At 43.6% G+C, this 26,050-nt stretch overlaps 5 protein-coding genes across 6 annotated transcripts; 1 reads left to right on the top strand and 4 right to left on the bottom strand.

Moving 5' to 3' along the window:
* Nucleotides 1-13: 13 nt before the first annotated feature.
* On the top strand, nt 14-4,382 carry LOC135586030 (putative disease resistance RPP13-like protein 1). The gene is made up of 2 exons (XM_065124142.1): nt 14-3,609; nt 4,058-4,382. Exon 1 carries the CDS (start codon nt 883-885, stop codon nt 3,490-3,492), a length of 2,610 nt encoding a protein of 869 aa, XP_064980214.1. The 5' UTR covers nt 14-882; the 3' UTR covers nt 3,493-3,609; nt 4,058-4,382.
* Nucleotides 4,383-6,394: 2,012 nt separating this feature from the next.
* Nucleotides 6,395-7,659, bottom strand: LOC135622363 (chlorophyll a-b binding protein CP29.2, chloroplastic-like). The gene is made up of 2 exons (XM_065124143.1): nt 7,087-7,659; nt 6,395-6,874 (listed from the first exon to the last, which is right to left on the bottom strand). Exons 1-2 carry the CDS (start codon nt 7,585-7,587, stop codon nt 6,512-6,514), a joined length of 864 nt encoding a protein of 287 aa, XP_064980215.1. The 5' UTR covers nt 7,588-7,659; the 3' UTR covers nt 6,395-6,511.
* Nucleotides 7,660-8,656: 997 nt separating this feature from the next.
* Nucleotides 8,657-10,016, bottom strand: LOC135622199 (uncharacterized). The gene is made up of 2 exons (XM_065123842.1): nt 9,278-10,016; nt 8,657-9,121 (listed from the first exon to the last, which is right to left on the bottom strand). Exons 1-2 carry the CDS (start codon nt 9,737-9,739, stop codon nt 8,762-8,764), a joined length of 822 nt encoding a protein of 273 aa, XP_064979914.1. The 5' UTR covers nt 9,740-10,016; the 3' UTR covers nt 8,657-8,761.
* Nucleotides 10,017-10,870: 854 nt separating this feature from the next.
* Nucleotides 10,871-13,308, bottom strand: LOC135622364 (sugar transport protein MST3-like). Its single transcript, XM_065124144.1, has 4 exons — nt 13,078-13,308; nt 12,646-12,968; nt 11,659-12,288; nt 10,871-11,543 (listed from the first exon to the last, which is right to left on the bottom strand). The coding sequence occupies exons 1-4, from the start codon at nt 13,208-13,210 to the stop codon at nt 11,070-11,072; spliced, it is 1,560 nt and encodes a 519-aa protein (XP_064980216.1). The 5' UTR covers nt 13,211-13,308; the 3' UTR covers nt 10,871-11,069.
* Nucleotides 13,309-22,608: 9,300 nt separating this feature from the next.
* Nucleotides 22,609-24,074, bottom strand: LOC135623826 (F-box protein SKIP27-like). Of its 2 annotated transcripts, none has more exons than XM_065127208.1 (4): nt 23,924-24,074; nt 23,306-23,525; nt 23,147-23,221; nt 22,609-23,058 (listed from the first exon to the last, which is right to left on the bottom strand). In XM_065127208.1, exons 2-4 carry the CDS (start codon nt 23,507-23,509, stop codon nt 22,840-22,842), a joined length of 498 nt encoding a protein of 165 aa, XP_064983280.1. In that variant the 5' UTR covers nt 23,510-23,525; nt 23,924-24,074; the 3' UTR covers nt 22,609-22,839. The 2 variants fall into 2 exon arrangements, with proteins under 2 accessions (XP_064983280.1, XP_064983281.1); XM_065127209.1 differs by having other exon boundaries at nt 23,306-23,591; nt 23,924-24,026.
* Nucleotides 24,075-26,050: the final 1,976 nt, after the last annotated feature.

Genomic DNA, 26,050 nt, shown 5'->3' on the forward strand with positions numbered 1-26,050 from the left:
CATGTATCACTTTGGAAATCTTGTTGCTCAGTTTGCTGTTGTTGGTGGTGGAAAACGTAGATATCGATGAACAATCTTGTTAAGGAAACGTTCTTCTTGTTCTGTTGTGTTACATCCGGACACGGGAATTTCCAAGCAACTCGACCAAGACATTTGATTGGTTGGATCAAAGCAACCACCCTCATCATGTGCATCCTACCCACATTTGACGTCGTCAGCGGTTGCAGCATATCCTGGAGACTGGCCTAACTTTGTCAACCCACATCATAGCACTTCCAAAGAAAGATGTGGTCTTCACAGCAGATATGTTCTTTTTTGTTGTGATAGAGGGCAGCAGGAATCACCATTCACATCCGTGCCAAATCGAAAGCTTAAATCCATGGCAGGACTCGTGATAGGAGGATGGTTCGCGTCTATCTTCTTTGCCAGATTGGCCGATCAGGTCGGCTCCTACATCGGAAAGCAGCTCAAGTATCAGAAGGGTGCGAAGAACAAGCTGAACAAGCTGGAAGTCAATCTCAGAAAGATACATGCCGTGATCCATGCAACCGATCTCGGTCGCCACCAGAAAGAACACTTGGAAGCCTGGTTGTGTGAGCTCAAGGATGCCGCTTTCGAAGCAGAGGACGTGCTGGATGGCTTCGAGTACCAGATCCTCAGGGACACAGTAAAGGGCAAGGACAAGGTGCACACCAACTTCTCATCCGCTTCTGCTAGTTTTGCCCACTCGACTAGTGTCTTTTTTAAGCGTCTATTTTTCCGTGATGAGGATCTAAATGAACTGGACAAGGTTATCGAAAGATTCGATAAGATTGTGGCAACGATTGGGATCTTCCTGTTACCGTCAGATTCAGGTGCTCAGAACCAGAAGCATGGGGTTTTATGTGCCGATGCGCAAAGCGATGTGCCGGAGTGGAGGGAGACGACCTCCATCATGAACGAATCGGAAGTTTTGGGCCGAGAACACGAGATCAACAGTCTCGTACGCCCTCGAGGTCCAACAACGAGAGGTTCTCTGTGGTGTCGATAGTTGGGATCGGAGGGGTGGGAAAGACCACCGTTGCACAATGTGTCTACAATGATAGCCGGATCGATGATCATTTTGATGTGAAATTATGGGTGTGCGTCTCAGAAAAATTCGATGTGAGAAGGCTCACAAGAAAGATGTTGGAGTCCGTTTGCCGAGACAGTCGCCGCCATCTCACAAATCTGGATACACTCCAAGAAATTCTCAAGGATAAGCTAAAGGATAAGCAGTTCTTAATTGTCCTGGACGATGTGTGGAACGAGGTGAGAAGTAGATGGGAGACCCTCCGGAAACCATTTCATTTTGGAAAGGAGGGTAGCAGAGTTTTAGTTACCTCGAGGATTCCAATGGTAGCAAATAATATGGGCACCAAGGCACGGGTAATCCTTAAGGGCTTAAATGGAGCTGACTACCGGAAATTCTTCGAACGATGTGCATTCGGTGATGCCAACCCCGACGATCATCCGAAATTGAAGTTGATTGGAGAGCGGATAGCCAACAAGCTTGTTGGTTCACCCTTAGCAGCAAAGACCGTGGGGGGGGCATTGAAGTCCAAGTTAGAGGAAGAACACTGGAGGAGTATCATGGAGAGCAAACTGTGGCAAATGCAACAAAAAGGGGATGACATCTTCCCAGCATTGAGGTTGAGTTATGAGCACTTGCCTACTTCCGGCCTGAAACAATGCTTTGTCTACTTTTCTTTGTTTCCCAAGAATTACTGCTTTGAGAAAGACAGACTGGTGCGTATGTGGATGGCACAAGGTTTTCTCCAACCTGGTGAACGAGGGAGGAGACCGGAGGACGTAGGCGAGGACTACTTTGATGAGTTACTGCATCGGTCCTTCTTTCAGGACTCATTGAACGGTCAATCTGGCAATTACGTGGTTCATGATTTGCTGCATCAGCTTGCCGAATCTTTATCTGCACATGAGTACTGTAGAGTTGAAGACGATGAATCAGAGGAAATTCCAGATAAGGTACGCCATGTCTATGTTAGTTCAAGCAATCTGGCTAAGCTTTATGAGACCGCACCCAAGCTGAAAAATTTGCGCAGCCTAGTAGTGAATGGTAGTTTACTGGATACGGTTGCCAAGTCCAAGCTCATGGATTTCATCGAAGTCACATTGAAACAACTAAAACGCCTTCGAGTCATTGTATTCGATGGGCTAGCGCTGGATGTATTGCCGGAGAGCATTGGTCACATGAGACATCTCCGGTACCTAGAAGTTCCAGGTGGCCAGTTCATAGATTTGCCCAAGTGGATCTGCAGGCTTTACCAGCTACAAGGGTTGAGTCTCCAGTTTCGTTCACCGCTGCATCTGGGCAGGCCTTTACCGAGAGGAATGCACAGATTAGTCAATATGCGTTATCTGAATATAAATCCAGAAAAGGTTTCCACTATCGTCGAGATTGGCAAGTTGAGATCCCTCCAAGAACTACGAGAGTTTCATGTAAGGAAGAAAAATGGATACGAGCTAGGACAGTTGAGGGACATGAGGCAGCTGCGAGGACAATTAAGCATCATGAATCTGGATATGGCAGGAAGTGCAAGCGACTGCAGGGCAGCCGAGTTAGACAATAAAGAGCACCTTAGTGCATTGCATTTGTACTGGGGACAATTAGGAAGAAAAGATAACAACAAGCATGAGGAGGTACTGGAAGCCCTTCGGCCACATCACAATCTCACTGAGTTGAGAATCATAGGCTACATGGGGACCGAGTCTCCAAGTTGGCTGAAGATGTTGTGGTTGTCCAATCTGGAACATATTGAATTGGAGGATTGCCAGGGCTGGGAAGTCTTGCCACCGCTTGGGCAGCTGCCGTTCCTCAAAATCCTGCATCTCAAGTCTCTCAAGTTAGTAAAGCATATTTGCTCTGGATTCTATGGAGGGCATAGCATAGCGTTCCCCTTGCTGGAAGAGCTGCTGTTCAGTGATATGGGTGAATGGAGGCAGTGGTCAGGTGTAAAGGCAAGCTCTCAGTTATTCCCTCGCCTCCGTAGGCTGCAGATTGACCGCTGCCACAAGTTAAGGGGATCGCTTGTTTTGCCTACCATGCTTGAAAGACTTCATGTTGTGCTATCTGATGATGTTACCTGGGAATCATACAAAAAGCCTCATGTCGTGCTATCCGATGATGTTATCTGGGAGAGTAGTGAAACCAATGATATCTCTGCAATTCTGAAACTTAGCATAGATAATATCTCACTTCTCACTAATTGCCTTCCAGCTGAATGCCTTCCCTCACTCCAGAGACTGGATGTTGTTTACTGCAGCTCCCTTGAATCCTTTACCGATGAACAAGAGAAGTGGCTCCAGAGGCTCTCCTCCCTTGAAGAACTAAGATTCAGCGACTGCGACAATCTAACCAGACTGCCAACAGATCTGAATAGCCTTGTATTGCTGAAGACACTGCACATCGAGGGGTGCCCAAAAATTGACTCGCGGCCTGAGAAGGGCATTTAGACATTGCGGGATATCGTCAGAAGATGAGCAACTGGTTGCAAGCCTTGGGGGTTAACCCTGCTTCATGCTCCGCATGTTGCAAGCCTAAATTTTGGGCACTACCATCTTCTGCATTTGGTAAGTGCATTACAACAGCATCATCAAGACATACTCTTCTTAAATTGTCTCTATACTTATCAAGACCATGTTTCTTATACAGATACCATTAAAATACAAAAAGATTTATATCTTTCCTATTAAGAAGAAAACAAATAACAAGAAGACATAGGAACAACACTGCATCTTCTGAACAATGTAAACAAGCGATTAAGAAAATGAACACAACGAAAAATCTCTCTGATGACGTAAATCATCTTTTGGCTACAAAACAATAGACACCAATCTAAATTTTCACAATTAAATAAGAAAAGAAGTTTATATTTACATTTTTGTAAGTGACTCTAGTGGTTAATTCCTTGCTATTTAATCATTCAGAACCTTACATAGCAGAGTTTCTTAGCAACAGTGCTCTCAACTTACAGGTTTACTAAGTTGTGTTTTAATTTTTGTTTATCCTTGTGGTCAGATGAGATTGTCTATTCCCAATATGATCAGACCGTATCACTTCGACAAAGGATGATCGAAAAGATTCTTCAAGAGTCTCGGGTGCAAGAAGCACATGATGAATACCACCAAAACCTATGACTACAAAGTGAATTAAGTGTATCCAGGAGGGACAAAGTATGGGAAGCATGCTCAACAGAACAGAGTAATTTCAGATTTTTGTTATGTTTGGTGATATCATTCTTGAAAGCCCGAGGTATTGACATGTAAGGATCATGCAAAATCATTCATTTAACCAATGCTGTTTTTTCATGAAATCAATAAGTGAAACAAAATTTCAGATAACAGATTTGTGAGCAAATCGATAAAGGTCAGTTCCAGCCATTGTGAGTCTTACACTGGGGAGGTAACAGTTCTTTCTGAAATCTGTAGCATCTCGGTTCAATCTCCTATCGAAATAGGTAAAGACTTGGATTGGCATATAAAAAAAAATATGATGGATATATTACGATTAAGTTGGATTTATGTATTTTGGGTCAATAATTCATGTTCTATAAAAATTAATAGATCAATTATTTTATTAAATCGAGTCATGGCAAGTGATTAGTTGATTACTTCCGGCCTTGGCATTGCTTAAGGGATCCATCTGCTTTACAAGACAACCGTGGCAATGATTTGGGTTCGTATGGTTATCCAGAACCAGCATTGATCGTTGATCATTCCTTACAAAGTTAGCATTCTTATGTTCGAAGCATCCACTTTACACCTAACTAAATGATCATACATTTATCTAAATGTTCTATGCATTTCCTAAGACAAGACCATACATGGTCGGGAAAGCAACACTATCAAGTTGAGTTTATCATTTCAATATATTGTAACAAGGAGTATAATTTTAGCCCATACCGATGTATTGAGCCCTATTTGTGCTATTTACCGAGATGCATCGATGTTATGTCCAAAATTATTAAAAAAAATAAAAAATCTGAAAAAAATATTAGATTAGGATTTTTAAGCAAAAATAAAAATAAATTTAGTATAATTTTAGCAAAAATAATATAAATTAGGAAAGAATTATGTCATTTATCTTTTTCAGACTTTAAAAAGTAGTTTTGTGGTATGTTTCGGATCATCCTTCCATTAATATTGAATTATCAAAAAAAATATTTAAATTATTATATTATTTTTTATATAACTTAAACTTGAATATTGAAATAAATTAAGTAATTAATCAATGGACATACTTGGTTCTACCACCCAAAGAATGACAGGACTCCATGAGTGATGGATCGAAGTTCTTAATCCTATGTATATGTATATTAATATAATATATTTTTTGAACTCATTCTTGAAATTGATTTCACAGTATAGTATACTGATATATATCAGTGTACTTAGAGTGAAAATTTGAGAATCAGATAAAGATGTGAGTGAAAAAGAGTTTGAGAGAATTAAAAAAATTAAAGCGAGTGAAATGAGTTAAAAAGAGGGGGGAAAGGGTTTAGAAACTAATTTATAAGTCTCAAATGGTCAAATTAATCATTTAAAATAGGACAATATGAATTGAGATTTAAATGTATGATCAAGTCGGTAAAATTTCGATCATTATTACTCAATATCACTTAGTAGAGAGATATACTAGTATCCTATAGAACTAGTACGTATATGGGTGGTATATATTGATTTAGCAAACCTTGGATTATATAATTCTTTAATATAAAATTTCTTGTTAACATGAGTGTTCAAATATAACAAAAAAAAACAAAAAAAACAAAACCAAACTAAAATTGAATTGGTTCGGTCTCAATTGATTTATCAATTATTCAATTATAAAGGCTACAAAAAGTTTCTATTCGTCAATCCAATTATTTATCAATTGGTTCGATTATTCAGTTCTGATTGAATTAAATTAATTTTAATTTAAAAATATCAATCCAATTGAGTTATTTGTCATGAACTCTTAATCAATTAAAACTGACTAATCAAATCGATCTAAATGTTCAATTTCACAAATGACATAAGTCTGATTTCATAAATTATATTATGTTGATCTAATTGAAGCAAGATTATGTTCGATTTAATTAAATCGAACCGGTTCATTTGAAAACTATATTTAAAATTATAAATTGATTAACTTGTTAATCGAATCAGATTAATCAGATTTTAAAAAAAAGTATATATTTTAAATTATTTAAAATTATAAATTGATTAACTAGTTAATCGAATCAGATTAATCGATTTTAAATCAATTCAATTAGGTAGATCCGAAATGATTCCAATTTGAATCTATCTTATTTTAATCGAATCCGATCGAATAAAAAATTAATTTGATTAAATCAGCTCTTAACTATGCCGGGAATTAGTACCACATAAACCAAGAATTAATTAGGAATTCCAAGTCAAATAAGTAATATACAAAGATAACCTCACTCGATGGAATTACATGACGAGGATCAACAAGAAGAGGTGGCTGCAATTAAGAGGAGGAGAAGGTGTCAAAGATGGTGGTGTGAAGTGGGTCGCTCAGGTGAGTGGCCCAGTTGTTGAGGGGACCCTTGCCGGTGGCGGCGGCCTGGACAGCGAAGCCTAGGAAGGCCACCATCGCGAGGCGGGCGTGCTTGATCTCCGCCAGCTGCAGGGAGGCCTTCTTCTCAGGGTCGTCCGCCAGGCCGAGAGGGTCGAAGTACTTGCCGCCGGGGTACAGCCTCTTCTCCGGGTCGAGCTCTGCGTTCCTCTGGAACTCGATGTACCCTATCACGAGCACCTCGATCCATATCAATGCGGTGATGTCGAAGGGGAGGGAGAGGCCGAGGTATGAGGACCCATCCACCAACTCTACCTGCAGTAACACATCCAACCAGTGTTTTACATACAGCGTTGAAAGTGTTTTTATTCCAGAGGAAAATAGAAAGAAACAATAATGTAGGAAGACTTGGGTAGATGAATACTGTTGTTTCTGAAAGTAAAGCTTTCACGTAAGAAAGAATTCGGCAGTAAATATAAACATTCTTTTACGTACGCGCATAACTATGGTGTGCGACGTCATCGTACCTTGCCAGCATCTTGCCATGTAACGCCGGTGAGCCACTCGACGGAAAGCGCCCCGAGGATGGCGAGCATAGCCCACCGACCGTGGATGAGCTCGCACTCACGGAACCTCTGGAGCCCAAACACCTCAGAGTAGGGCTGGAAGGGAGTGGACTTCACGTCGGCGCTCTCCGTCCGAGTCCCGATCACATCCCCCGCCGGATTCTTCGCCAGGTTCTGGTCCAGTGAATCCAAGTCGTACTGAAGGTACTCGGCCGGCTTGCCGAGGCCGAAGGGGTCGAACCCGTAGTCGCCGACGAGCGAGCCATCCAGCCACTCCGGTGCCTTGGCGCCCGGGTACCACAGCGGCCTGTCCGACGTCGGCGCCTTGACCTTCTTGCGCAGGGACTTCTTTTTGCCGAACCCGAACTGCGCCTGGAATCGGCCGACCGCCCTCGCGACGACACCGTGCTCGCGCAGGCGGATGCCCAAGAACGGGGAGGTGGCGGCGGCTGTGGAGGCCATTTCTCACGAACACTCTCCTCCTCCTCACTTCTCCAACTGAAGTATAGCGCGAGAGTCGAGTCAGGTGTTGGAAGCCTGTGACCATGTGGTGGGTTATAGGCTTTGTGGGGGTTATCTTGGGATATCAGATGAATGGATGATGTGGAGTTGAGATCTATCTGACGGCCGTGCGGTTTGTGGCCTTATCCTCTCCTTATCCGAAGAGGTGGCCATGTCGGGAGATCTGCCGTAATGAGGTTGACAAATGGGAAAGGTTGGAGAGATCTGCTTAGTATATGTGGTCTCTATTGATTCAACTCATGCAAGTATCAAAAAGGAACCGAGAAGATTATTCTCGTCAGAGAAAAATAATCTTGCATATTTATCTACTGGATGTTGTCGATAAGACGCTGATAGTAAACATTATCGAATAAAATAAATCAGGGACTACGATATTGGACTATTATGGAGAGCTTACAAGCCCGATCACAAGAGTATTAATCAATGATGATAGAACCTATCTCTCTCTTGAGCATTAATTCTCAATGGCAGAACTCATCTTCCCTTTTTCGGGAGCATTAATCTCGACGGTAGAACCCATCTCCCTCTTTCCCGATCACTTAACACAGGCAACTGATGTCTGCTTATCCTGCAGACTCTATAACCCAAATAAATGATGCGCCTGTGATCGTCTTTCATAAACAATACATCAAAGTAAAATATCAGTCAATCATCGATATAAATGAACGCCTGAAGAACCGCGGATTAAGGAGAGAAGTTATTAGCCTCCCGTCATTGATCGCCCATGTATAAAAAGTTAGCTCTCAAAATCGAAAGGGTTGAGTTGGAAACCTCCCCGATACCAATCTCCTGTGCAGGAACTTCGATGAAGTGAAGGTCCATCTCGATTAAGCTCCGGAACCTTGAGGACATAGAATCTACCTTAGGCAACAAGCAATACCTCGGCATCGTGCTCACCGGTTCGCTCCACACCAACCAACATTCGAAAGCACCACGTATCTTTCTATGACAAACTTGTGAGCCATGCTGACCTGGAGTCAATGTCATCCTAACACAACACAAACATCGAGCTTTTTATTCGAGGAATGGTCATGGTCTTCACTTACTACATGACTACATGGATCGACAAGGCATGGATCAACAAGGAACGGATATATATATATATATATATATATCAGAGGGTGTCTTCTGGGATTTGGAACCGTTGCACGCCAAAAGTATGAAGGGAGGCATTCTGAACGAAGAGGAGGAGGCCGCATGTTGCAGAGTTGAAGCCATCCCAGAGGGTGAACTGGAGAGAAGCAGAGAGGTTCTTATTTGGCGAGATGCCCTTGACGGAGACGAGCTTCTCGAGACGTCGGACTACGTAGTTATTGGTGAGAACGCGGCCCTTGTTCTCGCCCTTGTCGCACTCGGTGACGAGGCCGCTCTCGTAGAGTGCTACCATCACGTCGGCGCGTCCGACCACCTTGCTCCGCAACGCCCCTGTGAAGGACACCTGCAGTATGTCGGGCGCTGGCTTTTGGAACGTCGCCTGCAATGCCCATGCAACCTCCTCATTATCAAGGAAATATTCATGTGGAGAGGACTAAGAATTAGAAAGAGTCGGTAATTAATATATATTGGATTCGATCCACTCGTTGTTAGGAAATATTATGATCAGTTCTGGTCACAGAGGAGGAAGCCAAACCTGCATGGTGGGTGACGGGAACCTGGGGACGGATCGGAGGGCGGCCGAAATGGCGTCGAGGTCGGTGCCGACGCACTGGGCGCGGCCGTTGACCACCACTTGCGGAGTGTACAGGGTGTCGAGGTGCAACGCGTCGACGTAGGCCTTCTGGCGCACGGTCCAGATGCTGGAGCCGAAGGGGTCCTTCCACCCCCGGTAGTCCCAGTATTCCACGTGGAACCCCAACACCGCCACCGGCGGCAGGTCGCCCACGAGCTCCCCGCGGCCCAGTTGCATGGCCACCGCCTCGGCCTCTGCGGAGGTTCCGCATCCCTGCGACGAGAACAGCTCCACCAGCACGGGGCCCATCCGCCGCTGCTCCTCCACATTCTGGTCCACCGTCGCGTTCGCTTCCGGTGATTCGGACGAGGAGGTCGCCCGTCCGCGGCCACGGCCGAAGCACGCGAACAGCCGCGGCGCCATGGCCGATCGGAGAGTAAAAAAGGGGGCTTTCACTCCTTGGAGATCTCCAATTATAACGAACGAGAGGAAGAAGACAGGAGGAGGACGACGAAATCGAGAGGAAGAGGGCGAGATGACGGAGACACCTATACATAACGTTGGTGGCACAAGAAATGGAAGAGAGGGAAACAGACGCGGGTGGTGGCCGCGAGACTCGGTGGTGGATGATGACCTGGCACGTATAATTATGGGACCCGCATGCTTAGTCGTCGTTTCGCTGCGATGCGGGAGACAACCGTGCCAACACCTAAAAGAAAATATAGACAATTGGACCTCAGCTCGTGGCTTGGAGTCCATTGGGTTTCATGAGAAAGTGCCATCGAACCCGTAGCCGGCCCAATCGATCCGTGTCGGCACGCACTACATATGAACTGACGGAGTAAGTAAAGGTCGCAGTCAATGGAAATCCATTGCCGAAAGGTAAGTTTGACTTTTCGACCCAAGGATTAAAGGATTTACAGCTCAGCTCCACATCACCAGATTCTATCCACAATTTTATCTAAACCATATCCTCGAGAACCATTAATCCGATTCACGAGACAAACAGGTCTCCACCACAAACTTTTCCATGCCCTCGGCTTTCGGCCTCTCACATGTGAGACACGGGAAGAGCTTTCATTTTACGGAGCACCAAGTTCTCTATTCGTTTAAAGTCAGCTAGCCAGCCTTCACAAGGGCCTTATTTTGTGGATAAACAAAGTTCTTAGTATTTAGGGAATGAATACAAGCTGCCTTCCCGTGAACAACATATCATTTTCATGAACTTTCTCTAGAAAGGTTTACGTGGACCAGTTTTGCACCATGATAGAACAGAACCACCTGTTCATGCACCTTTGACATCATCTGCATGCATCAGCTGCCGAAAGTTGGCAGAAGACATCATGTTTACTTGTTATCAAACTGAATATTTTTTCTTGAGTGAGGTGCATGCATCTATCTGCTTAGAAATATTAGGCTCAGGTAATTTGTGTGAGCAGAAGCTTTTTGTTCACATGCATCCAAAACTGCCATACAACGCATGTTGAGAATTATGGAGGATAAAGCAACACATCATAGAGGCAAGAAAAAGTTGGAGACAATCGTGCACACAGCTTTGTCCATCACTAATCAAACATGGTTCATATGGTGTAGATTAACAAGAATCTTTAGCCGCTGTATATTGCAGTGGTAAGAAACCAAAAGAAAGAAAAAAGGATAGCATAGTTCAGAGGATGGTGAAAGGATAAGAGCTAATACTGATGAAGGGTTTGCTAAAACCTATACCTATAGCTTAATAACACAGTCCACTGAGTCATGCGTAGATTTTGGATCTGTCAATGCCCATCTCAACATTGCCGACATGGATGTCATCATCTGCAATGAACTTGCCCCAGAACCAGTGGGCCTTCCAGACGAGGATCATCTCTTCAATGGGGACGTTCTTGGTCTCGGGAAGGAAAAGGGCGATGAAGATGGTCATGATGAGCACCCATCCACCAAAGAAATAGAAGAGACCAAACTTCATGTGGCAGAGCATGGCCAGGAATGCTTGGGCGATGACGAAGGTGAAGAGCATGTTGACGGATACGTTGATGCTCTGCCCCGCCGATCTGATCTCCAGGGGAAATATCTCGCTGGGAACCAGCCATCCGAGGGGACCCCAAGACCATGCAAATCCAGCGACGTAGACGCAAATAAACAGCACCACGAATGCAGCGTAGGCCTTGGAAAAGTGGCCCTCCCCGCTGGTACCGAATTTGATTGCAATTAAGGTTCCAACAATGATCTGCATCCCAAAATGAGTAACGTAGCTCATGAAAAGCTGAATTATTAGTGAAAGAAGAACTCCCTCTTCTGAAGACTGATCATGGAGAGGAATCAAGTCCTAGATGTATTCGTACCTGACAAACAAGCATCTGACATCCTCCCTGCAAGAACAATTTCCTGCGGCCGAGCTTGTCGGCGGTGAAGATGGAGACGAAGGTGGCGAACACGTTCACGAGGCCAGTGATCACGGCAGACATGAGAGAAGCATCGTCACCGAAACCGATAGTCTTAAACAGCACGGGGGCGTAAAACATGATCACGTTGATGCCGGTGAGCTGCTGGAAGAAGGGGATGAGGATGGTCATGGTGAGCTGAGGACGGTACTTCCTCTTCACGATGTTGGCCCACGGGTGCTTCACCCGGTTCGACTCTTGGCTGGCAGCGACCAAGTCGTCGTACTCCTCATCGATGTCGTCGGTGCCGCGGATGCGGCGAAGCATGTGCTTGGCCTCCTCGGGGTGGCCGCGCTCGATGAGGGAGTTGGGGGTGTCGGGCAGAAAGAGGGCGCCGAGGCTGATGATGCCAGCGGGGACGGCGGCAAGCGCGAGGCTGACGCGCCACCCCCACCCGCCCTCGATCTTAGACGTGCCGTAGTTGATGAGGTTGGCGGCGAGGATGCCGATGGTGATCATGAGCTGGAACCCGATGTTGAGCATGCCGCGGAGTCGAGCAGGCGCCATCTCCGACAGGTACACGGGAACGGACTGCGAAGATAAAATATTTATATATGAAGAGAGATTAAAATATAAGATTAAATAATCTAACAATATAAATTTTTAGATTAAATTGATGTCTGACTTAAAATATATTAAACTCATATTTGTCATTGAAAGCTCGCTTCCAAAATACTTTCTCTGCTTTAATATTCTAACAAAGCTCCAAGATTTAGTCAACTTTGACAAGTAAAGGGTCGGTGGACTGCAAGTACACAAGTTGGCATCGTGCCACTTGTTGAAATTTTCGAAGACCCATAAAGAATATAATCACTATAATAAGATCGCATCAAAATTATCTCACCAAAAAACTAAAATTTGGTATCGAAAATTACCCCCACGGCTTACCTGGTTGGCGAAGCCGACGCCGACGCCGAGGAGGATGCGGCCGAGGATGAGCATGAGGACGTTCTTAGCAGCGCCGTTGAGTGCGGCGCCAATAAGGAAGACGAGCCCTCCGCCGAACATGGACCACTTACGGCCGAACGTCCTCGTGACCGTCGACGCGAAGAAGGAGGCGATCAACGCCGCCAGATACAGCGATGACGTGAAGGTGGTCAGCAGCTGGCTGTCGAACTTGCAGTACTGGTTGGTGCTCTTGTCCGACTTCTCCTTCCTGTACACCTCCGGGAAGAACTTTTCCAGGAACGAGTCCATCGACGTCACCCCACCTACACTCCACCAATCCAAATCCCCCCTCCCCCGTCAGATCCAAACGAGATAAAAAGGACACAAAAGCAGTAAGATCGAAACAACTAGTTGCAAGATCCAAAGTCGCACCGGAGATGCCGATATCGTAGCCGAAGATGAGACCGCCGGTGGCAGCGACAACGCAGGTGAGGAAGACGAAGAGAGTGAGCTTCCCCGGGTAGTCTTTTCCACCCCTGGTGTTGACGATCGCACCCCCCGCCATTGTTTCCGCCGGACCTCCGAAAACTATACCCACACTAGGATCGCAGAGAGAGAGAGAGAGAGAGAGAAGAGGAAGACGAGAAGAGATGAGGATGAGAGGTAAGAGGGTGGGAAGGGTGCCCATATATATAATGGGAGGAAGAGAGAATCCGTGACGACTGTAATTGGTGCGGGATTTAGCCTACCTTATCGGGTGCAAAGCGTATGGAGTTGCGGCGATCCGCGTACCGACACAGACCGTCGGATCTTGACCGTCGGTTGCAGGCTGGAGACTTCAGAATTAGATACACCAATCAACGTAAAGGACTAGGAATTGGATCCGATGGATCCTCCACTCCCACGATTTCTTATGATCTAATCAAAGGTTTCCTTGTGAGACGTTGGACTCTAAATCTCAATCTTCGGTAAAGGATTCCTAGGAACGTTTTATTAGAGAAACTGGGGTTGACTAAATCGCCTCAAAATTTATGATTTATGTAATCAAACAACGGATCTTTGATTATACTATATTCATGGAAGATTAGGATGAGAGGGAGCCTTGGGACATTGATGATAGTTTATTGTCAGCGGAGATTGAGCGTGAAGTAATCAATCAAATAAGCTTGCAGGAGACTTGCAACGGCACATGATGACCACGCGACCGCCAACGGCTAAGACAAAGAGGATATGGACGATGACGAGGTCATTATGTGGTTTCGGCTTTCCTTGCGTGGGTTTTCCCAAAGGAATGGGTGATTTGACACCACCTTACGAATCTTAACGTGGCGAATCAATTCGATTAGCCGTCGTTGATTCTTCCTCCCCATTCTGATTCTTGGGGAATTCTAAACAAGGAAAAAGACGTCAAGAAGATGACGTATATTTATGTATCTTACGCGGCCATTCTACCAAAAATGCAACTCTGATGCGGACATTGGCGGATACACAGAATCAACAGTAGACGATGACATCTACTGGTCTTTCTCTGTGAATGACGAGTCTCTGCGTATGGTAGAGATGGAGATCAAGCGATTGTTTATGCACATGAGAATTAAACAGTGCAAGTAGGTTGAGTGTTGAAGAAGCGTCCCTCCGTTTCTGTGTGAATCAGAGAGAAGCTGAAGAGGACACAGATTTCCTGGTCTGATACCCAGCCAAAACAACTCTCCTATGTTTGTACTCGAGAGTTGGGTTGACTTTGATTTCCGATTCAATGGTGTGAATCCACTAAGCATTGTTGCTTGTTTTATGAGATCCGTGGCTGAGCTTTGAAAGACGGAGTCTGCCCCTCCGCTTGATAGTTCATTTCGTGCTATAGTTCAGATGGCAAGCAACCAAGTCCTTATCCTTACCGCGGAGACGACGAAAGCATTCCCAATGCACCGGCCATATCCCTCCACTTTGGTCAAACCGCGTTAGGATCCATCAATTCCCGGTGACAAAACGTTGCCTATTCTGTTCTATCCTATTCTGTTCACTTGCTTCAGCTTCTGCCGCTTGTGCTGCCAAAGTGGGATCGGCTTGACTTGGAAGTCGACGGGGACGAGAAACTTAAAAAAAATTGATGGATCGTTGACGGAAGTAATAATTCCAAAAAACTAATTGCTTAAATGTTTGCGTTATTTGTATGTTTTTTTTGTTTTTTTAGACATCTAGATTGAAATATACAATAGATATTTGAATTGAAATATACCATTCATAGGGGAAATGTGCCAACCCAGTTATCATAAGAAGTTCGGGGCTCCCAGGCAGGCCATACAGAGATCCTCTGGAATCCGAATTAAGCCGGGTTATTCAACTATTATCGCCATTTTCCTAAAATTAGGAGTGAAACAGGTTCATGATATAGGTAATGTTGGTGTAGCAACATTCATTGAGCACCACAAGTACCATTTTGAGAAGACGATATCATATACCATTGAAGGCATGCTATATTCAATGGATGTAAGAAAAATCTAAACCTGGCCTATAATGTATTGATGTACCATAAGTATGCACCATTTTGAGAAGACGATATCATATACCATTGTAGGCATCCTCCATTCAATTGATGGAAGAAAAAGGTAAGCCTGGCCTACAATGTATTGATGTACGGATAAAGATAGCTACAGATATGAGCATTGTTGAATCTTAAATTTTGATGATGAAATTAATTGATAGTGTTTATTATTTGATCTGTGTTTTGAGTGATGCAGGATGCTTCGATCAGGGAGAGATAATTAAAGCGGGAAGAATCATATTGGGCCGGAGAAAAACATGTCAGAAGATTGGACGTCGAGCTGAAAGATTGGTCGACGTATCGATAGAAGACTTTGGGCTATGAGTTCGGGCATCGGGCCAAGAAGAGCACATATTGTACCAAGAAAATCAGAGTTGCGAAGGTCAATTGGCCGATTGGGCAATAAGCCGCAAGAGAGGATGATGCGTCGAAGAATCGGATGAAGCGTCGATGAACCAATAACATGCCGGATAATATTTGATTAGCTTAGTAATAATTGTCTAGATCGAAGTAGGTTTTAACTATGCAGGATTAACTAGGATAGCAAGGCATAAAGCAAAATGAAGTCTTAGAGTCAAGGGCACGATTTCGTTGGGAGTTCGAGAGTTCGTCGGAAGTCCGGACGTTCGTTAGAAGTTCTGCCTGAATTGACCGAGAAGTCCACAAGCTTACCAAAAAAGCTCATCGGAAATCGCCAAGAAGATCGTCGTGAAGTCCAGGTACTTGCCGGGAGTCTATTGGAACATTATTAAGAGATCGTCAGAAGTTCGTCGGAAGATTGTCAGAAGCTCACCGAAAGAAACCTAGACTTATGACTTGTTTAGCTTAGTAAATGTTTTAAATTTCGTAGTTAGCATATAATTGATATTAGAATTAGGCTAACCTAATTAGGAGCCAGTTGGGTGGACTATGTTAGGCCAATGAAAGGCCTAAATAATGACCCAATAGGTGGCACCGTCGTGGCATAGTCTCCGAGACTATATCAGGTGGTAGTACCGCTAGTCTAGGCGATGGTACCGCCCAGACATAGTCTCCAAGAGACTGTCAAGCGATGGTACCACCTAGTGTCAGTGCTATAGGTGGTGGTACCACCCGTACCCGGAAAACCCGGGATAAGACATTTTTAAGTTCCAAGTTTGAATCAATTTGAAGCCTATAAATACCCCTCTCATCCCAAGTTAATATACACAAAAAATGAGAGTGAAAAAGAAAGAAAATGGTGTTGTAATCTTGTGTGAACTCCTCTCAAAGATCTAAATGTTACTATAGTTTGAGAGATGAGTAAATGAGGGTGTAAAGGTTCTCTCCTAAAGTCTGCAAAAGGAGAATAGAGTTGTAAGAAGGAGGTTGATCTTCGCTTATTAAAGGAAGATCGTTAGTGGATGCCGATGGCCTTGACGGAAGAGGAATTAGTGGAGTAGATGTAGATCATGACGATTGAACCACTATAACTCGATTTGCATTTACTTTTTGCAATTTACAATTACTGCAAACTACCCTTCTTTACTCCCACTACTCTACTTCCTCATTACACGCTTACGTAAGTGTTTTTAAGTTAAATATATTTTCGATCGATTTTAATCATACAAAGATTTTTCAAACTGATGTTTTTACCACTATACTAATTCACTCTCCTCTCTTAGTGTTGACTTATTCCTAATAGACATAACTCAGATCAAAGCACCTATAGTTGGTACTCGATTGAGATGGAGTACCTAAAGTGCTAGTACTCTAAATACTTGAGAATTAGAGTGGAGTCTTACACATAGGCACTCATCATGATGTAAAGGTTGCTAGTGAGCTTTGGGTCCATACTTATTGTCTCCCCTAAGGAAAGAGATGAATACACACTCTCTTGTTGTCTTAGGATATCCAAGGATAGGACTTCAACTCTTTAGATTATACTACCATAGACTTTATTGGTTTTACTTAAGTTATGCGATACCTTTGTATGTCCATTCGTAAAATGTCAGTCTCCCCAAAATCTCTTATAGTCCCTCAAGGACCTACAAAAGAAAGGATGAGTTAGAATAAACATTTAACTCAAGATCTCACAAATAGATATTTCAGCAAACACTTAATGAATAATATAAATTATAAATATAGACTTCGTAAGCTCTAATTGATCACATAATAAAGAATCTAAGATAGTCCACTATAGCCAAAAGTCTTTACAAATGCTCACATGACTTTATTGTGAAACAAAACAACGAACTAACCCTAAACACTATCCTAAAGGCTTATTCAGTTATGTGTCACTTGGGTAGCTCTAAGGTGTTGTATTGGTTCACACTTGCATCACTCTATAGAGCTAGAAAATCTCTAAAATAATTGCTTGGATGACCTATTTTTGGATAGTTTTACCTATACATGGCAACTGCACATAACTTATGTTTACAAATCTAAGACAATTATAAAAATCAACTAAAATGAGATTGTCAAACTTAATGCAAGCCCTCTATATGATATACAAAGCATAAAAAAATCGAAAGATATATACATATATAAATATTATATTGAACACTCTTTGTATAAATTTATCTATGACAACAGATTGGCTGAGAGAATAAGACTTGAACAATACAGAAGAAGATATCTTCCCAACCTGATATAAAAGAATGAGGGATGATACTTCAGAGTTGAGGAATAAGATGTGAGGATTGAAAGCTAAAAAGGCTTCTAGCGAGGTCTCAGATCGTAGAGTGTGCCCCATTACTATGAAGAGGCTTCTTATAGCCTTAAAGCATCACTTTAACTTTCAAGTGTCTCATCGATGGCTTCTTACCTAATTTTCTCACACAAGTAACGTCTCGTCACTTATCAATCTTTCAAGTGACCTGTCAATTTTTCCCACTCATTGAGGCATTAACTAGCACAAACGTTTATCGCTAGTGCTAGCATCAAATATATGCACAATGCATTATTCTTGAGCCAAGTATAAAAAAATTATCTGATGCACCTTCCTTGGGATAAACATCAAAAGTCATCCAATGTGTCATTATCAGACAAACCATTAAAGATTACCTAATATGTCATTCTCTAGCTAAGTATCAAAGATATTCTCACCCTTCTCAAGCTAAGCATTGAAAAATGTTTGATGTGTTCTTTCTCGGGCTGAGTATTGAATGTTATTTGATATGTATTTCTTGAGCTAAGCATTGAAAGTTGCTTAATGTCTCTCTTGGGATAAGCAACGAAGGTCACCCCAATATACCTGTCACGGCCTAAGCATCAAAGGTCACCTCGATGTGCCTCTCTCAGGCTAAGCACCAAAAGTCACCTAATGCATTCTCCTTAGGTCAAGCATCAAAAGTCACATGATGCACCCGTATTGGGCAAAACATCAAAGATTGCCCTATACGTCTTTATTGGGCTAAGCATGAAAGTCGATCAATGCATTCTTAGGCTAAGCATCAAAGATTGTTTGATCAATCCTTCTTAGACTAAATATCGAAAGTTACTCGATGCGCCCTTCTCACCACTCCTTGGGCTACATATCAAAGATTGTTTGATGTGTCCTTCTCGTGTTAAACATCGAAAATCACTCGATGTGCCCTCTCTAGCTTAGCATAAAAGGTTATCATATATGATTTTCTCATAATAAGTATTGAAGGTCACTCGATGTGCTTCCCTCTAGACAAACATTAGAAGTTGTTTAGCGAGCTACTTGGCAAAACTCGTTGATCCCTCAAATGGGTCATTAGCGACTTCTTGATAGAGGTGTCGATGACCAACTTATCAAACCAACATATGGTTGCACTTCAGAATCACTTTGAGAGAGCTATAGAAGTATACTTTAAATGAAACAAAATGATATGAAAAATATTTATCCCAATCAAAATTCGGTATCCGGTAGTCCGGTCAACATAAAGAGTCCGGGCCTAGTCAATAATAAGCCACGTACACTTGGCACTTGCTGCAGCAATAAGACTAATTTTTTCCACAATTGCTCGTCATGCTGCCATTATTTAACTATTATGATTACTACGTAAGAATTCTGTGTGTTGAGCTTGAGAACGTAACTTTTATACACACTCAAAAAAATCTCAGATGCACTGGCAAATGCAATAAAACCTCGTGTACAGATGTTTCTGCCAATTTCAGCTCCACGTGGTCGACACGGTGGAGCCACGTCGTCGGCACGTCGGCTCTTCCAAAAACTGATCTACAATCATATATTTGTAATGTACGATAAACTACTGATATGTGATGTATACCTTATAAGACACATACAACTTATTTAATACTTATTATAATGATACAATTGTTTGTTGCATATAATGGTAAGTAGTCAATCGACATTCCAAAAAGCTTAATCTTATTAAAGTATATTAAATTAAATACATCTAATCTGATTCTTTTCATTCTTAGTAACGTCGAGCTATTCTAATCTTTTAATCTTTACTAATATATATATATATATATATATATATATATATTCTTGAAATCTATCCTATTTCCATTTCAAACACGACTATAATCAACCTAGTTGGAGGGTTTGAACCTGCACAAATCATTGTGCAAATATATTTTGTTTTAAGAGTGACAACAACGGTGGAACAGCCATCGACCATTCAATGCATGTTGAAGCTGGTGATTGACGATGGGTTTGGCGATATGATAAGCTAGTCGTGTCACGAAGGCAATCGTCATCACGACACTTTCACGTCATCGCCGCTTCAATTCCACCCGGCGGACATACCGCATCCACCTTACCGACACCTCGCTTTGATTTGACCGACACGTTAGGTTACGTGAGACCTGATCCTAAAGGTCGGTAGTATGGCGTTGACGAAGATATCGATTCGATCTGAGATAGACTCGAAAAGACACCTCGCTTAACTCTGAAGTAGATTCTCACTTACCTTGTCCTCGACTTCGATGCTTTCGGGTGATATATGGATCAAACTTAGCTTACACGTAAAGAAGACGATAAGTTTCGTTGGTTTCTTCTGTGTGGCGGCCATATAATTGCACGAGCTTGTCGGGCTTCCTCATGTACGCCTATGGCTGCCACTCGTTGGATGACGGAGAAGTGAACTTATGGAGGAATTGTACTTGATTTTGCACTCTCTTTCCTCGTCCATATATGTCGTGTACATATACGTGGAAATCCAACGACCCATTGGTCCTTTCATTAACGAGCAAAGATCTCCCCTTAGCCCCCGACCAAGAATCTCTGACCGGCCGCCGGCGATGGCGACGGCAGAGACTTCTCGATCACCGGCCGCCGGAGATATCGATCTCGATCATGTTCTCCTCCTCGAGCTCGAGCTCGATCTCGATCATGTCGTCCCCGTCCTCGTCGTCCTCCCACATGAGCCGGTGTTCCTCCGGCGAGCTCGACTCCTCCGCCTCCGACGCAGCCTGCGAGCCACCGTTGCTCTCGGTGTCGGAATCGGTACCGTACGCGAACCTGATCGGCCCCGCTCTCCTGCTTCCTAAGTCGGCATTTTGCGGCCACATCCGGTAGTCCTCCGCGTACGTGAACCCGAGAGACCCGAGTCTCACGCTTTCCAAGTCGGCATTTTGCAGCCAGCCCCGGTACTGGTGCGATCCTCCGCCGCCGCGCTCCTCCTCCTCCTCCCCCTCGTACTCTTCGTATATGATCTCGAGCGGCCTGCTCCTCCGTCCGCAGCTGATGAAATCATTGCTAAAGATAACTTCTTGATGGTAACAGGAGGATTCCGCCTTGGTTTCCGGGCAGAGTGAGGTAAGCTCCTCCTCCCCGTCAACGACGGTGGCAACAGCAGCGGGGCACTTGAGCTGCGGGGAGCCGTGGCGGAGGAGGGCAGCGAGGAGGAAGAATGTGGAGATGGGAACGGGGGACAGGACGAGGGAGAGGAGCGAGCGGGGGAGGTATAGGATGACGAGGAGGGAGGCGGCAGCGAGGATGCCGAAGAGAGGGTGGGTGGAGTGGGTGGAAAGGAAGAGGAGGGATCTCGAGAGGAGTCTCAGCGCTTGTATCGAGAACTCTGCTACAGGAGCAGTGGATTCCTCCGCTTTTGCTACCTCCATTGGGCAAAGAAAAGACTGCTCTCTGATCCAAAAGTTCAGGCTGAGAAAAAGCCTGCTGAGAAGAGGGAAGTTGATAGGGAGAATGAACCTTTAAAAGGGGAACAAAACGTGAGAAAGAATAAAACAGGGGAAGAGGGAGAGAGAGAGATACTAAGGTGTGTGAGCATAACATCCCTTTGTCTCTCATGTTGAGACTACTTGCTGTGTTTTCTTGGCTCCAGTCCTCTACAACTGGTTGGAATGTGTTGGCTTTTGTTTTGGCATTCGGTATCAACTCTGACACAGATAATACAGGATGTGGAGTGGAAGGTGAGCGAGGCATTAGAGGAAGAGTCAGAGCGATCTCCTTCTCAGGCTAGCGGTATCTATCCAAGTATTTACATTGCTTTCTTCGATCGGATTTTAAGTCAGATGTTGAAGAAAGATGCCACATGCAAATTAACATAGATGACCAAACATAACACATAATAATGGCCTTCTCTGTTCATTTGGATAGCAACAAAATAGTGAATGATTGAGTGAAGTGCGTTGCTTGTTTACCTTCCTTTGCCAACTCGATCTTCACAGCTTTTGGAACACCTTTCAATCCACTTTTCCAACAACATCCGGAGGTGAGGGACGCCCCCAAGTCCTCTACCCACTTTGTTGACATCACTTTAAGGTCACTGAAAGGGAGAATCCACCTAGAAGGATGCAAGGGGGAAAGAGCATTGCCTCATGGTATGTCGGAAGAGGATCATTTGGTGCTTGAGCCATTTGCAAGATACGCCCTTTCTGCCATCAAAAGTTTACGCTTGCTGAGTTCTGGAACAGCAGGAACTGATGAAGACCTCACAAATGATTTTTGGCGTATCAAAGAACCTCTCTGCACACGCCAAATGCTGCAGCAAAACCCTCTCGAATATCTTAGCTTTGTGCTATGCCATGCTCTGCTGCTAGCAAAACAATGGTCTCGCAGCATCTTCAGGCAGTAGTCTCCTTACACAAAGCTAATATTTTGTTAAGCTTAGTAGTGGGACAAGCATGCGATGTGCGGTCGATCATAAAGTCCTCATCATCCACATGCAATTCATGAATGAAGGGGACCCCAAAAGCCTTTGATCGAACAAATCAGAAGGTACATACATACGGCTTTCCCATGCATGATTGAGAGCTTTCTGTGATACGACTAGATGGTAGGTGCCTTTCTCATGGCACTGGAAACATTAAAGATCAGAACTGGCTCGTTGGATTCAGTATGGATCTCTGGTTTTTCTGAACAGATTGCCTGCAGCAGTAAACATTTAGCGTCACAGTTTTGATCAATCCAGAAGGTAAAGCTTGCTTTTTTTTGTGTCATTTAGATCAAGAAAGGATTCGATATATTTATGAAAATTAACCTATGGTTTTGTGAGGAAGCTGAGGATACAAGTAGTCACTCACTTATAAGAATTTTACATGACAATGAAGAATTCACCTTAGAAAATTCCTACAAGTAGCAGCTACTTACATTGGAGAAATCCAATCCTCTTCAATGAATGGATTGAAGATGACTTGAAGTGTGCCTTACAAGAACACAGTGCAAAACAAACTATATAGAAGTGGAGAACAAAAGAATATAATGTGTTGTTTACGTACAAGCCTACTGCACATATCTACATCTCTGAATCAAGTTGACTCTGCGGCCACTCGTCCTCGAGCGAACGGAAAAGGGCGATGGCAACACTCGAGACCTTTCCACCATCCAGCCGCGATTTTGCAACCCTCTGTTGCATCGGTGCGTTTGGAGCCTCGTCACTGATCTCATGTCTCCTGAACACGGGCTTCGAGGACGGCGTGCTAAAAGCAAAATGCAACCTCTTGGCGATCAACGTCTGAAGAAGATTGGCAAAACGCAAGTGAGAACCTCGAGAAATTAGAGAGGCACCACAATCAAACTGCGATTTCAATGAGGAGGATTACCGCTCCGTTGACCGTCTTAGACACCAACACAAGCTGCTTCAAGTCGCTGTGGTCCACCTTGCACAGTATTTTTACCTACAGAATCAGATCATGATGTTAGATTTTTGGAAACTAAAGATCAGAACTTGTTTGGTGATAAAGAAGAAGTGGGAGGAGTACCAAGATATCTTGAGGCAGGGCCTCTAAGCGATTCAGTCTCTCCATGCTCGACATTCTGCTCAGCCTCTTAGGAGAGTGCCAACAATTGGCAGAATCAACAGTTCTGGATAACACAACGCGTTTCCTCCCCATTATGCTTGTGCTACGAACAAATTTTAAGCCAGCTGCAATCGATTCCTCGTGCTGAATCTTTCCTACTGCCATACTTGAATGATCCACTCTGTTTAGAAGTGGAAAGAATCTTAGGGAAACTGGAAGAACATTCAATCCTAAATCGCCCCAAGACCTAATTTTGGCAAAATGAATCGCCCAAACAATGGAAGACTTTCAATGAACTTTATTGAAAAGACGACAACATCACCAAAAGCTTAAGAACAAAATAACACATTTTGACACTGTATTCGGCTAAAACTGCGGATAAAAGATTTCTCTAATGCTTGACAAAAACAAAACCCGAGATGCTGAATGGGAGGGAGAAAAGGAAGACTCAACAAGCACAAAGGACCCTTCTTGCTAAGCTTCTAATCAACCACACAAACTAATGCTCAACTACAGAAAAATCTTCGGGGAACAAAACAAGAGACCTAAAACATCCTAACAAAATCTTTAATGAGATACCTGATGATAGCCCTAAATTGCGACGGTACGAGCTTCAATAGCCCGGCTGTCTACCACTTGGAGATGAACGAAGTGGAGATGGAATGGAACTGACGCAGCACCTGTCCGCCACCGCGTCGAAGGAAACTATGCCGCCTATATAAATGCGAAAACTACTCGTTTTATCTAATTTAAAAAACCTGGAGTTTTCTTGGAAACTGCCGTCAAAGTTATACGACGACTAAAAATATCCGACAAAAAAAAAATATATAATAGAGAGAGAAAGAAAAAGAAATACAAGTTTAGGTTTCCCGCCTTCGTACCCAGAGCCCAGCTGCACCACCAGCGTACGCGTGTCCCTGTCTGCACGTGGCGAAATCCTGGCAAGCGGAGAACTAGCCGTTGGGTGGGAATGTCGTGTCGCCCACGTTGGGCAAAGGGGAGGTGGATCAGATTTGGCGGACGTGGCGATGGGGTCGGTGGAAGTCGGCCGTGGACGTCGGTGGCTTTTGTGGAAAGCGCGCCGGGTCCCGGTCAACGGGCGAGCTGAGCCGATCTCGACTCGGCTTGAGACGCGTCCGCCGTCGAGTTTGCCTCCGACTTATTTTGACCACGATGACGCGGTTCCGATAAAACACCGGTGCCCATGTAGTAACTTTGTATTTTTTTTATTTCCTAAAAAATCTTAAATTTTTACTTATTTTTATTTCTATATAACGTTTTTGCTTACTTGCCTCGTCTCTACCCCACATCCGTCCTCTTTGCTCTGTTTGAACAAAGGAAGAATTGATGGTGTTGAGATCCAAGGGTGATAGTGGAGGTGTAACTACCAACTCGATAAGAAGTTTGTATCGTCGAAATCTAATAGAGAGGAGGGAGTGTTGAATCTATGATTTTGATGATGAAATCAATTGATAAGTATTTATGATTTGATCTATGATTTTAGTGACGTAGGATGCTTCAATCAGGATGAGATAATTAAAATAGGAAGAATCATGTTGGGTTGGAGGAACATGTCAGAAGAATGGATGTCGAGCCGGAGGATTGATCGATGTATCGACAGAAGGCTTCGGGTCATGGATTCGAGCATCGGATCAAGAAGAACGGATATTGCGCTAAAGATATCGGAGTTGCAGAGTCAACTGATCGATTGGGCAATAGGCCACATGAGAGGACAATGTGCCGAAGAATCGGACGAAGTGTCGAGGGATCAATGACATGCCGGACAACATGATTCATGCTTAGTATTAATTGTCTAGATCGAAGTATATTTTTACATATGCAGGATTAACTACGATAACAAGACATAAAGCAAAATGAAATCATGGAGTCAAGGACGTGATTTCGTTGGGAGTTCAAGAGTTCGTCGAAAATCCAGACGTTCATCGGAAGTTCTGTCAGAATTGGTCAAGAAGTCTCGGAGCTTGCTAGAGAAGCTCATTGGAACTCACCAAGAAGATCATTGTGAAGTCTAGGAGCTTGCCGAGAGTCCGCGAAAATATTGTCGAGAGATCGTCGGAAGTTCACTGGAAGATCGCCGGAAGCTCATCGGAAGAAACCAAGACATGGTCTCGACGGAAGAGGAATCGGCGAAGTGGATGTAAGTCATAACGACCGAACCACTATAAAAATCAGGTTTGCGTTTCTCTTATGCAATTTACTTTATTGCAAACAATTTTACTTGCTTTATATCCACTAAGCTCTTCTGTATGCTTTCAAAGTTAATACCTTTACGAAACGGTTTTCCGTTGGAAACGAATTTAATCGCAACGAAGTTTTGAACTAACGTAATTTTTACTGCTGCACTAATTCACCCCCCTCTTAGTGTCGACTCTTTTTCTAACAGAAATGAGTGATCTCGAGATATGACGAAAAGGAGGACGCATGAAAAGGAGTCAATAGAGGAGGAGAATGCATAGAGGGAGTGGATGCGGAGGCGACGAACAAGACATAACGATAACAACGGATAAGGAGTGAAGATACCGAATGAAGGTTAAGAGTAATTTTTTTAAAAACATAAAGGATATTATATGAAAATAAACCAAAAATTAGATACTATGTTGGAAAAAAAACTTGAGTTTTTTTAGAAATTTATCCTTTTTTTAAGGAAAAGCTATAAATCTTTATTGATGAAATGAAACAACCCTA

This window comes from Musa acuminata, chromosome BXJ2-9 (assembly GCF_036884655.1).
Source record: "Musa acuminata AAA Group cultivar baxijiao chromosome BXJ2-9, Cavendish_Baxijiao_AAA, whole genome shotgun sequence".
NCBI lineage: Eukaryota > Viridiplantae > Streptophyta > Magnoliopsida > Zingiberales > Musaceae > Musa > Musa acuminata.